At 48.8% G+C, this 13,343-nt stretch overlaps 1 protein-coding gene across 4 annotated transcripts in view; it reads left to right on the forward strand.

Moving 5' to 3' along the window:
• The window catches only part of sema5ba (sema domain, seven thrombospondin repeats (type 1 and type 1-like), transmembrane domain (TM) and short cytoplasmic domain, (semaphorin) 5Ba), a 423,201-nt gene that overhangs the window by 342,960 nt on the left and 66,898 nt on the right, over positions 1-13,343 (forward strand). For all 4 annotated transcript variants that reach the window (XM_085986838.1, XM_085986837.1, XM_085986839.1 and 1 more), the window contains 2 exons: positions 4,580-4,697; positions 6,981-7,162. In XM_085986838.1, coding sequence (XP_085842964.1) covers positions 4,580-4,697; positions 6,981-7,162 — 300 coding nt within the window. The remainder of the gene's footprint in view (positions 1-4,579; positions 4,698-6,980; positions 7,163-13,343) is intronic.

Raw genomic sequence — 13,343 nt, forward strand, 5'->3', positions numbered from 1 at the left:
AATGAAGAGTTGTCACACAAGAAATGTATTGGCACAACATTAAAGTGTAGTGGCTTAAGTGTAATTTAAAAAAAAAATTATTTTTGCTATCGCATGTCGGTGCCAACATCTGGCAGCAGACACCGCGAAGACGCATCATGTTGATTGGTGATGGTTTTCAGTTTTTCTGGCGTGCTCTTGCACGCTGTAAGATGACTTTACGATTGCTTTGTGCGATAACAGGTTGGTTGTCAAAACTCTTGGCTGTTGAAGTGGGCAGAGCTGATTTTTTTTTTAACCGCTTGCTGGCATAGCGACAAGCGCGTATCAGCCCTCCGTGTCTCACGCTTCATCCCTGGTTGGCTGTGGGCCATGTTGGTAAGCAGGTATCGCCGTCGCCTTGGATACCAAAGCCAGCCGAGCGTTCCGTTGGTGCGGGTCTCTTGACGGGTGTCAGGTTACCGGCCGGTGTTCAGTCGCCGAAGCTCGACCGTTCCGGAGTCTCCACTCCAAAAAAAAAAAAAAAAATCTCACCGTTTTGTTTCTGCATTTCAATGAGATTATGCTGCTGTCTTCCACTTGGATCTTCGAATCGTAGGGCACAGAAGGGGGCCGTTCGGCCCATCGTGCCTGCGCCGGCTCTTCGAAAGAGCTCTCCAGTTAGTCCCGTAGATCTTTCCCCCAAAGCCCTGCAAATGTTTCCTTTCCAAATATTTATCCAATTCCCTTTTGAAAGTTACTATTGAACCTGCTTCCACCGCCCTTTCAGGCAGCGCGTTCCAGATCTCCCCTCTGGTTCTTTTGCCAATGATCTTCAACCTGTGTCTTCGGGTTACCGACCCTCCCGTTTGTCCTCTCTCGAAACCCCTCATGATTTTGAACACCTCCATTAAATCTCCCCTTAACCTTCTCTGCTCTAAGGAGAACAATCCCAGCTTCTCCGGGGTCTCCACAGAACTGAAGACCCTCGTCACCGGTACCGCGCTAGTAAACCTCCTCAGCGCGGATCCGTGCTTGATGTATTTTTGTGTCGGGGGTCGGGGAGGGTTATCTTTCGGGCACCCGGGTGAGGTAGCAGAGGGCGGCAGGTGGCTGGGCCGGCCGTGCCCAAGCACGAGCCCCCATTTTCAGTAATGTTTGGGGACCTTAAAGGGACACTGCTGCTGCAGCTTAGAGGCAGAATAATGCACCGTGCTTTACATGCTACACCGCTAGTTATAACCCAGCACATCATCCGAGTTATCCTGAACAATACCACGGCGATCGACTAATCTCAGGACTAACTCTGGAGAAAATGCTTCTTGGCTCCATAGGGCAGTCAAGCAAGAGACCTTGGTTGTCCAAGTTAGGGGGTACGGTAGTGTAATGGTTAAGATACTGGAGGCTGGACTAATAATTCAGAGGACGGGAGGTCAAATCCCACCATGGGAGTTTGAGCGCAGACTACCAGGCAGACAGGAAATGACCAGCTGGTCCATTAAGCCTGTCTCAAAACAGTCTAGACGCAACTAAGCGTTATGACTCCCAGTGTCCCCTCCCACTACGAGTTATGTAATAATACAAAGTGAAGCGCTTTGAGACGTTTTTTGGAGTGGTGATAAAGTTACATAGAATTACATCGGATATACGGCACAGAAACAGGCCATTCGGCCCAACCAGTCCGTGCCGGCGTATATGCTCCACTCCCGCCTCCTCCAACCCCTCTTCATCTAACCCCATCAACATATCCTCTATTCCCTTCTCCCTCATATTTCCCCTTAAATGCATCCATACTATTCACTTCAACCACTCCCTGTGGTAGCGAGTTCCACATTCTCACCACTCTCTGGGTAAAGAAGTTTCTTCTGAATTCTCTATTTGATTTCTTGGTGACTATCTTATATTGATGGCCTCTAGTTTTACTCTTCCCCACAAGTGGAAACATTCTCTCTGTATCCACCCTATCAAAACCTTTCATAATTTTAAAGACCTCTATTAGGTCATCAAGAGAAAGGAGACCCTGCTTGTTCAAAGTGCAACATAAATGCAAGTCTTCTTAGCAGCTGATTGCCAATGCACACATAACTTTGCATCAGCGAGGAGACAAGTGAAGAGGAAAAAATTGTCCATCCTGTTGATTTATTTAGAACAGCAAGAATGATTTACACCTACACGTTCTCTTTGAAATTTATCTTTGATTGCTCCTGCTGTTTGTCTCACTGCGTGCTGATCCACCTTTTGTGTCCCGCACTGTCTTGTTTTTGTTCTGCCATCATCCTGCCTCCTAACTTGCCCGTATCCTTGTTGCCTCTCCCTCTTGCGCCTTCGTCGCCTCTCTTTGTCCTTTCTGTCGTCGTGTGCTGTTAGTGCGAAGTATGATGGGTTTCAGTCTAAATGGAATGGGCTGCCCTGCAGCGATGAGTTGCCTGACACTCACCGGGTGGTTTTTCTAAACAGGCAGGAAGGGTGGGAGGAGGGAGGAGGGGGACGGGGGTAAATATCTCTGTCACACCTTGCAGCAACTGCGCTTCCTCTCCGACCAAGCTTGGTATCGTAAGAACAGGAGCAGGAGTAGGCCATTCGGCCCCTCGAGCCTGCTCCGCCATTCAGTAAGATCATGGCTGATCTGATCTTGGCCTCAACTCCACTTCCCTGCCCGCTCCCCGTAACCCACGTCCCTAATAATCGATTCTAGCATTTTGCTTACTACCGATGTCAGGCTAACTGGCCTGTATTTCCTGTTCTTTCACTTCCTCCTTTCTTAAATAGCGGGGTAATGTTTGCTACCTTCCAATCCTTGGGGACAGTTCTACAATCTAGCAAATTCTGGAAGATTAATACCAGTGCATCCACTATCTCTGCAGCTACCTCTTTTAAAACATAAGGGGGGAGAAATTGGGTGAGTAGCGCCACCTGTTAGCGCCTAAAGAGGCAGTCAGTGGCTGTAGCGCCACTGGCTGCGTCTGCGGCGATATTCAGTAGGGACGCTAATGGTGGCGTTAGGCATTTGCGCTGCGCCGCCACCGAGGACGTCATCGGTGTGCGCAGCGCCCCATTCGTGCCCGTTCGCGATATTTGGTAGCGACCGCCGCAGTTGCGCCGCTCGCTACCCGTGCCCGGTTCACGGGACCTTACTGTGCCGGCAGCGGCGCAAGTTAAGGTGGAGGTGCGGGGCGGCCGCTTTTTCGGCGGCCGCCTGCCAGCACCTCCGTCCCCGGCCTCCTAACCACCCCCCCACCCCCGCGGCATTGCCGGCAGTTTCCCGAGAGCCCGGCACTTCTCCTTGGTGCCGGGCTCATTTGCCGGCACTCGCGATCGGGGATCGCGCTGTTGCAGGCACCTCCCCCTTAACAATGGGAGGAAGGCCTGCAGTACCGCAGCGTGCCGTGCCGCAGCATGTGGCGCTGCGGCACGTTGCGCTGCGATAATCAGTTTCAGCGCCCTATGAGGGACGCGGAGTGCCGCGAGCCTCGCCCCGTGTCCCTCGAGGGGCACTGAAACTGAATTTCTGGCGATCGGTATCACTCCGATCGCTGCGCTAAATCCTGCGCTCCGCCGACTTTTGCGCCACTTTGGCGCCCCAACCCAATTTCTAGGCCAAGAGCATAAGAAATAGGAGCAGGAGTAGGCCATTCGGCCCCTCGAGCCTGCTCCGCTATTCAATAAGATCATGGCTGATCTGATCTTGGCCTCAACTCCAGTTTCCTGCCCGCTACCCATAACCCTTGACTCCCCTGTAGCTCAAATATCTGTCTATCTCAGTCTTGAATGTATTCACTGACTCCGCCTCCACGGCTCTCTGGGGTAGAGAATTCCAAAGATTCACCACCCTCTGAGTGAAGAAATTCCTCCTCATCTCCGTTTTAAATGGGCGGCCCCCCTTATTCTGAAACTATGCCCCCCGAGTTCTAGAGATCGGGAGGGGTGAGGCCGTGGGGGGATTTGAACACAAGGATGAGAATTTTTTTAAATAGAGATGTTGCCGGACTGGGAGCCAGTGTAGGTCAGCGAGCACACGGGGCTGATGGGCGAACAGAACTTGGTGCGAGTTAAAGCAGGCACTTAAAACGGGTACTTCAAATGGGGCAGTGGACCTTCAGTGGCAGGTGGGAACGGTGCTGAACGAAAGAGGGACAAGAAATATTTTCAGCGAATAAGCAAGCTGGCTAAAAGGCAGCAGACCCCCATCAGGTTGACAGTGTCTCTCGCGCAACGCCTGCCCAGGCCGTCCATGCTATTCCTGTTTCTCTAAATACTCCAAAAGGAAGAAAAAAAAGGTAAAATGTACAAAATCACCAAACTTTCCATAAGTTTTTATTCCAGATTTGTGTAGTTTTTTTTTTTAAATTGTGCTCATTATTACTGGTCTGTTACCTTTTGTTGTCATGGTGCTGCCCTGCGTTTTAGGCCCTTTGATTCAAGCGTGGGGCGTGCCAAGAATGAGCGTATTCATCTTTACACCCTTTAACGGATCTCTGGACCAAAGCCAGCTCATCGCCTCTTAAGAGGTTTTTTTTTCTGCGATGGGAGCGTTTTTTTTTCTCTCTGTAATGGAACTTGTTTGGGTTTTTTTTTTGAGGGGGGGGGAGGTTAATTATTCATGGCTGTATCTGATTGGCAGATCTTGTCTGGGAGCCAGAGATCCCTACTGTGGCTGGGACCTGCGACAGAAGCGATGCACCACCATCGAGGACAGTTCCAACATGAGCCTGTGGAACCAGAACATCACCGAGTGCCCGGTATGTGCCAGGTTCAACGCATTTGAAAAAAATAATTCCTGTTAATGTTTGCTTTTTTGGCTATCTTTCATCCAAGAATTGTCAAGACCTTGGAGAGGCTGCAGAGGCGGTTCATTAAAACGGTACCAGGGTTGAAGGACTCCGGTCGCATGTGGAGAAACTGAGGTTGCACTCATTAGAGCGGAGGATGTTAAGTGGAGATTTAATAGTGTCGTCCTAGATTTAGTGTCTGGGGTGGGACTCAAACCCACAAACTCCTGACTCAGAGGCGAGAGTGCTGCCCACTGAGCCACGGCTGACACGATATGTAAGTGCTAGAGATCTGTAGGCATCTCTTGGTATCAGTTACTAGTTAATGTCAACTTCTTAAAAAGCTCACACTCGTACGTTAATAAATTCGGGTCGGAGGCTTCCCGCGGGTGTAAGCCTCTGATCTGCCGTTGTGCTGTGGGCCCCTGTGGAATTCCGATCCTGGGCCTCCTCCAACTGCCGGCGCGCAGTGCTTGCGTATCCCGGGGGCGCAGTTAGTTCGATGCGTCCCCTGGGATCACGTGGGCCATGGAGAGCCAATGGTAGCAGGGAATGCTTCATTCATAAGTTTGACAGGACGACCTGTCAAACCTATAAATAATATAAGCCCCAAAACATCACTAAATCTTCAAATAAATCACATTTTTTAAATAAACTATAAATTACATGAAATAACTATTTTAAACAATAATTTAAATTTTTGAAAAATATAATTTTATTTTCTAACGGGGCTAAAACTAAACTTACCTTTCTTTAAAGTATTAAAAAATAATAAACCTGTGGAAAAAATGTTTTAATTTTAATTAATTCACCACTTACCTTGTAAAAAGCAGGCCTTGCGACTGCTTTTTATACGTGTAACTTATGGAGACTTACCCTCCCGGGAAAACCTGCAAAAAAAACGTAAGTTCGATGCGCACGCGCTGCCTCTCCGGCGCACGTGTTCAACCTCTGAACCCCTTCTTTCAGGGGAACGGAAGTGCCGGTTTCCCGCGCATGCGCAGTGCATGCAGGAAACCGGCACTTCCATTGGGCCTACGGGTGAGTACCCCGTGCGTACTCACCCGTGGAGACCCGAATTTCTGGGCCATCTGTACACTTGCTTTTTAAAAAATTGTTTAAATGCCACGAGCTAGCCGTTAATCATTGCAGATGGTGGGGCTATTCACTCATTCTCTCTTTCAGCCAAGCCTCGGAATTTGCCAACAGTCTCTTAAAAAATTTAGCTGATCAACTGGCTATTAAAAATGCAGAAGCAGGCAAAATCCTGACACTTGTCCACAAATCTCCTCATAATATCGCATTGGCAGATAAAGCTGTAATTACACAGGAACAGATTTGAGCTTCTCCTTCGGGGAGGGTAGAAAAAAATTGAACACTGCGTTTTATTCAACAAAGAAAATGGTGTGACTGTGGCTAAATAAGGCAGTGTTCAGGGTCGTGAGCTGGCACACGTCACTGATAGTGTCTCCAGATGCCAAGACGTGAACTTGTGCCAATTCTCTCGGCTGCCCGTGTCCTAACTCGCACCAAGTCCCGGTAAACCCATCACCCCTGTGCTCACTGACCTACATTAGCCCCTGGTCCAGCAACGCCTCAAATTAAAAATTCTCAGCCTCTGTAACCTCCTCCAACCCTACAGCTCTCCCGAGAACTCTGCGTTCCTCCAACTCTGGCCTCTTGGCCATCCCCGATTTGCTTTGCCCCCACCCCCCCACCACTGGCGGCCGTGCCTTCAGCTGTTTAGGCCCTAAGCGCTGGAATTCTCTCCTTAAACCTCTCCGCCCCTCTACCGCTCGCTCTCTTTCCTTCTTTTAAGATGCTCCTTAAAACCTGCCTCTTTGGCCAGGCTTTTGGTCACCTGTCCTAATATCTCCTTATGTGGGCCGGTGTCAATTTTTGTCTGATTACATTCCTGTGAAGCACCTTGGTACGGTTTGCTGTGTTAAAGGTGCTACATAAATGCAAGCGGTTGTTGTTGTTGTTCCACAGTTGGGATGAAAATTCCAGAGGGTCCTCGGCTGTAGGCACAAGAGGGGCCTTGGGAGAAGGCTGCCTCTCTGTCCTTTCAACCACCATTGACGTGTTACCCGGCAAGACGAGGGGATGTGGGGGAAATTTTAATGGGTGGAGATCTGGCCCACCCCCCCTAATAATTCACCACATTGTGTCGCGTCTCTCAGCTTCTGACTTAATACTTTATTTTTTTGAAGTATATTCGGTCCATCTAACTACTGGGATTCTTTGATTTAGGTGAGAAACCTCACGGTGGATGGTGGATTCGGGCCTTGGTCTCCGTGGCAACTGTGCGAGCACGCAGACAAAGAGGCCACGGGGTCGTGCATGTGCCGCTCCAGGTCATGTGACAGCCCTGCTCCACACTGCGGAGGTCACGAATGTGAAGGAACCCGGATTGAGGTTGCAAATTGCTCAAGGTATGAGGATATCAGTTATTACTTGGCAAAAGATGGTTCAGCATTAGTAACGGGTGCTGCAGGCACTCATAAAGTCTGTGCCAATTTTTAGCTGTTCAATCCATCAGCTTGGTTCAGTTGATAGCAGTCTCGCCTCTGGGTCGGAAGGCGTAATTGAGCATAATCTAAGCTGACGCTCTAATGTGGTACCGAAGGAATGCTGCATTGTGCCAACCTCCAGATGGGGGCATTGAAACCAGAGGTCCGGTCTAACCTGTTCTGGTGGGACGTTAAAGATCCCATGGCAGTATTTGAAGACAAAGAGCAGAGAATTCTCACCCTGGTCAACATTCCTGCCTCAACCAACTCCGCCAAAAATAAATGAACTGGTCCTTCACCTTGTAGCTATTTTTTGAGAACTTGACTGGTTTTTGAATTTTCCAATGACCAAAAATACCAAGGACCGACAGGATAGCTGACTCCCGTCAATGGTTAGATGTTGGCGGGAACTTCAGCAGGCTATCCAAGGACTTCAGCCTGTAACGTTTGGAAAGAAACTTGAGTAGTTCTGGCTTTGGAGGACCTCTTCATCCAGGTGGTCTTGTTGTCAAAGTTAAGCTTTGCATTTCTCCAAAGCTAACGGTATTATGCTGCATGATTGGAGTCAGTTGTGACGCAAGAATGCCAAGCGTGTATTGTAACTGGGGCATGGTAGAACCATCCATTTAAGGGTCAAAGCAGTCGGGAATTGGGAAAAGAAAGAAAGCTAGAAGGATAGAAAGAAAGAACGGAAGACTGACTTGTAGTCTTATAGCGCCTTTCATGACCTCAGGATGTCCCAAAGCATTTTATAGCCAATCATAGAATGATACAGCACTGAAGGAGGCCATTCGGCCCATCGTGCCTGTGCCGGCTCTTTGGTAGAGCTGTCCAATTAGTCCCACTCCCCCCTGCTCTTTCCCCTGTAGCCCTGTAAATGTTTCCCCTTCAAGTATTTATCCAATCCCTTTTGAAAGTTACAATCAAATCGGCTTCCACACCCCTTTCAGGCAGCGCGTTCCAAACTATAACAACTTGCTGCTTAGAAAAATGAAGTACATTTCAAGTGTAGTCACTGTTGTAATGTAGGAAACACAGCAGCCAATTTGTGAACAGCAAGCTCCCACAAACAGCAACGTGATAATGACCAGATAATCTGCTTTAGGGATGCCAGCTGAGGAATAAACATTGGCCAGGACACCTGGGCTAAATCTCTTACTCTATAGTGTCTTTTACGTCCAGTTGAGAGAGCAGACCGGGGGCCTCGGTTTAAACATCGCATCTGAAAGACGGTACCTCCGACAGCGCAGCGCTCCCTCAGTACTGTCGCTAGGAATGTCGGCCTAGATTTGGTGCTCCATGTCTCTGGAGCGGGGCTCGAACCCACCAGCTTCCGGCTCAGGAAGCGAGAGTGCTCCCCGCTGAGCCGCGGCTGACCAGCTGTCCCGTCACCTCTTGGACGTGGGTTGAAATCCAGCTTGGACTGATGGAATGAGGGTCTCTCTCTTTCCTCCCTCTCTCTCTTTCTCTCTGCCAGCTGGAAGGATCCAGTGCAAAACGAGTTTGGCGCAGCGTCAGCTCTGTTCAAGCTGACTATCATTTTCCACTGAATGCTGCTAAGTTTAGTTTTACTCTAAGCCACCAACCTGTTGGGTGTGAGATCGGGAAGTGTCACCTCTGGGATGGGCGATGCTGTTGTGAGGCTGGGGCACAACAGTATAAGCTTAGCCCAGCATTAACCCAGGCGGTGCCTGGCTTGGGAATGCTTGGCGTTGAAACATAGAAACATAGAAGATAGGAGCAGGAGTAGGCCATTCGGCCCCTCGACCCTGCTCTGCCATTCAATGAGATCATGGCTGATCATCCAAATTCAGTACCCTGTCCCTGCTTTCTCCCCATATCCCTTGATCCCTTTAACCTTAAGAAATATATCTAACTCCTTCTTGAATATATTTAATGAACTGGCCTCTACTGCCTTGTGTGGTAGAGAATTCCACAGGTTCACCACTCTCTGGGTGAAGAAATTCCTCCTCATCTCTGTCCTAAATGGCTTACCCCTTATCCTTAGACTGTGACCCCTGGTTCTGGACTCCCCTGCCATCGGGAACATCCTTCCTGCATCTAGTCTGTCCAATCCTGTCAGAATTTTATAAGTTTCAATGAGATCCCCTCTCATTCTTCTAAACTCCAGCGAGTATAAGCCCAATCGACCCAATCTCTCCTCATACGTCATTCCTGCCATCCCAGGTATCAGAGGGTGTCAAACCGGGAGAACTAGTCTATGTGCTGGGATGAACAGGCAGAATCTTATCAATGCGCACAAGTTGCCAAACAAAAAAGGCCACCAGGCCAAATGATTGCACGATTCTAGGTGATCAGGCCTCCGAGGGTTCAGTTTATTGGACACTAGACACCATGTGTGAGATTATTGTCTCCGTTTAAGTGCGCATAATCCATATGCGACGAGCAGACACACACGCACCTACAATACTTGGTATAACACAGCCACCAAGTTTACTCAAATTCTGTCATAACCCATGGGTTCTGTACTGTTAGTGGAGTTCTCCCCAGTGTCCTGGGGTCAATATTTATCCCTCAACCAATGTCACTAAAACAGATGATCGGGTCATTATCACATTGCTGTTTGTGGGAGCTTGCTGTGCGCAAATTGGATACCGCATTTCTTGCACTATAACAAGTGACTCCACTTCAAGAAGTACTTCATTGGCTGTAAAGCGCTTTGGGACATCCTGAGGTCGTGAGAGGCGCTGTAGAAATGCAAGTCTTTCTTTTTTTTGTCCAATTTTCTATGCTTCTCTCCTGAAGGGGAGGATTTCTGATAGATATGGTTCCAAAAGGACCGGCAATTGTCCAGTGTATCTCCTTCGTTCTTTTTGTATGAGTGTCGGCAGCTGATGTTACTGTGGAGGGAATTGCAACCAAACTCAAGCGTGTTCTCGCCCGATCGATAGCCAGGCGCATTTTCCAGAAGCAACAACAACGACCTGTATTTGTATAGCGCCTTTAACGTAGTAAAACGCCCCGAGGCGCTTCACAGGATCGTTATCAGACATAAGTTGACACCGAGCCACATAATGAGAGGCTAGGACAGGTTGGTCAAAGAGGTAGGTTTTAAGGAGCATCTTAAAGGAGGAGAGAGAGGTAGAGAGAGGCGGAGAGGTTCAGGGAGGGAATTCCAGAGCTTAGGGCCCCAGCAGCTGAAGGCACGGCCGCCAATGGCGGAGCGATGGAATTTGGGGTTGCGCAAGAAGCCAGAATTGGAGGTGGGCCGAGATCTCGGCGGGTTGTAGGGCTGGGGGAGGTTACAGAGATAGAGGGGGGGGACGGGGGCGAGGCCACGGAGAGGTTTCAACAGAAGGGCGAGAATTTTAAAATTGATCCGTTGCCGGACCGGGAGCGAGTGTAAAGTCAGCGAGCACAGGGGTGGTGGGTGAGCGGGGACTCGGATCGTGAACAGTCAGGAGTGGGAGCCATAGAAGATTTTCCCTTCCAATCGGCGGGCGGGGAGGGATGGGTTGGCCGTGGCCAATTGTAGCCCCTTTACTATAGCCCTAGCTGAGGTGAACTAACACAGATCGCAGACTGAACCTTGGGAGCTTCCAGTCGACACAGCGGTAGTATTACACCAGGCAATGCCTTTAGCCCGTGGGGAAGCGGGACAAATCGCTTTTGATTGCACAATTGAGCAAAAAGTAAAGTTACAGCTGATTTAGAGCATATTGCACGTGTACATGTTGTATGGAATTTAACATCTTGTGGCTGAGCCTCCCTCCCCATGTCCCCCCCCTTTAATTATTCTGTGGCACATCTGGTAGCTCTTCTGTGCAGCCTCAGATTTAGTACCTTGTATAATAATAGCTGATTTGGATGAAGTTCACCTGAGGGTTTCTCACTGCTGTTGAAGGCTGGCATTGATTTAAACAATGTGTGTTTTAAGTGTGTTCCACAGTACCTGCCGTTAATTAGTACCGCGAGTCATGGACTCTGTATAATATTAAACCACCTTTAGGGGCCACAGTAACAGAAGCCAGTGGCGAGATTTGCAACATGAGCACCCCGATGAGTTCTACCTCCCCCTTTCAAATGATGAACTCCGTGGTGTGAAAGGACAGATAGAACTGGAGACATTTAAAAAAAAAAAAAATTAAATTCTTAACCTCCCTGAAGGGTAGCGCTTCCCCAGGATGTGACTGCCATCACTACCGCAAGTGGTGGCAATGAATCTTATTGAGTGTAATCTGACAAGAGTCTACAGGGGGAACAGGACAAGGTGAGACCTGCAGGATGAATGGAGACGCTGCCAACCGATGATGGATTGCCGCAGAACTGCAGAGCACTGGGGGTGCGGTGGGAATGCTGAAGAGAAAATGTTCCAGTCCCTGATTATTCAAGTCCTCTCCTTTCACCTTTCGGAACACAATCAGGGGCGGGGCAGCAACTTTCCGACATGATTCTGCCACAAGACAGAAAGGGAAACATTGGACTAATACCCTCTCTTACTCCAATTATCTAGCTGCTAACTTACCTCAGCATCTGTTCTGCATTAGTTGGGGTCCTGCTTGCAGTATTGGCTGATGAGCCACTGGTAAGGGATAAGATGTGGTCTTTCCTAAGGTGCTCATGTCGTTCAAATTGATGTGCTATCGAGTAACTAAGTAAATAAAGTACATTGACCCTCCGCCCCACGTAATCCATTACAGTAGGATTAGTGGCTGTTCATGAATACAGGTTGTATGAACTTGTGTTCCCTTGAGTATAGAAGATTAAGGGGCGATCTAATTAAGGTGTTTAAGATGATTAAAGGAGTTTGATAGAGAGAAACTATTTCCTCTAGTCCAGAACAAGGGGGCATAACCTTAAATTTAGAGCTAGGCCGTTCAGAGGGTGATTTCAGGAAGCACCACTTCACACAAAGGGGAGCGGAAACCTCGACATCTCTCCCTCAAAAAAGCTGTTGAGGCTGGGAGGTCAATTAAAAATTTCAAAACTGAGATTGATAGACTTTTGTTAGGCAAGAGTATATTAAGGATTACAGAACCAAAGCAGGCAGCTGGAGTTGAGATACAGACCAGCCATGATCTAACTGAATGGCGGAACAGGCTCGAGGGGCTGAATGGCCTCCTCCTGTTCCTCTGAGGCATCACACGCTGAAGTGGCATTTGTTTTCGGTCCCTGCCACAAATTCAGTTCCCTAGTCACTGACTCCATCCCTCTCCCTAACATCTGTCTGAGGCTGAACCACACTGTTCGCAACCTTGGTGTCATATTTGACCCTGAAATGAGCTTCCAGCCACATATCCGCAGCATTACTAAGACCACTTATTTCCACCTCTGTAACATCGCCCGCCTCCGCCCTTGCCTCAGCTCATCCGCTGCTGAAACCCTCATCCATGCCTTTGTTACCTCGAGACTTGACTATTCCAACGCACTCCTGGCTGGCCTCCCACGTCGACCCTACGTAAACTTGAGGTGATCCAAAACTCGGCTGCCCGTGTCCTAACTCGCACCAAGTCCCGTTCACCCATCACCCCTGTGCTCGCTGACTGACATTGCCTCCCGGTTAAGCAACGCCTCGATTTTAAAATTCTCATCCTTGTTTTCAAATCCCTTCCTGGCCTCGCCCCTCCCTATCTCTGTAATCTCCTTCAGCCCCACAACCCCCCGAGATCTCTGCGCTCCTCTAATTCTGCCCTCTTGAGCATCCCTGATTATAATCGCTCAACCATTGGTGGCCGTGCCTTCTGTTGCCTGGGCCCTAAGCTCTGGAATTCCCTGCCTAAACCTCTCCGCCTCGCTACCTCTCTTTCCTCCTTTTAGAACCTACCTCTTTGACCAAGCTTTTGGTCACCTGCCCTAATTTCTCCTTATGTGTCAAATTTTTTGACTTTTAATATTCCTGTGAAGCGCCTTGGGACATTTTACTACATTAAAGGCGCTATATAAATACAACTTGTTATGACTTTCAACATGCACCTTAAAAAACAGATTATACAATCCTATTTAGGGAGCAGAATTCTTAACAGTGTAAATACAAAGTCATCGGGGAATAAGGATGAACTCGTGTGCTTTGGAATGCCATTGAGTGATACTGGTAGCTGGTGTGTTGGTTTGACATTCCTTTGCATCTTCGAAGAAAAAGCTG

The sequence above is a fragment of the Somniosus microcephalus genome, chromosome 4 (assembly GCF_052327205.1).
Source record: "Somniosus microcephalus isolate GS21.2 chromosome 4, FLI_Smic_1.0, whole genome shotgun sequence".
NCBI lineage: Eukaryota > Metazoa > Chordata > Chondrichthyes > Squaliformes > Somniosidae > Somniosus > Somniosus microcephalus.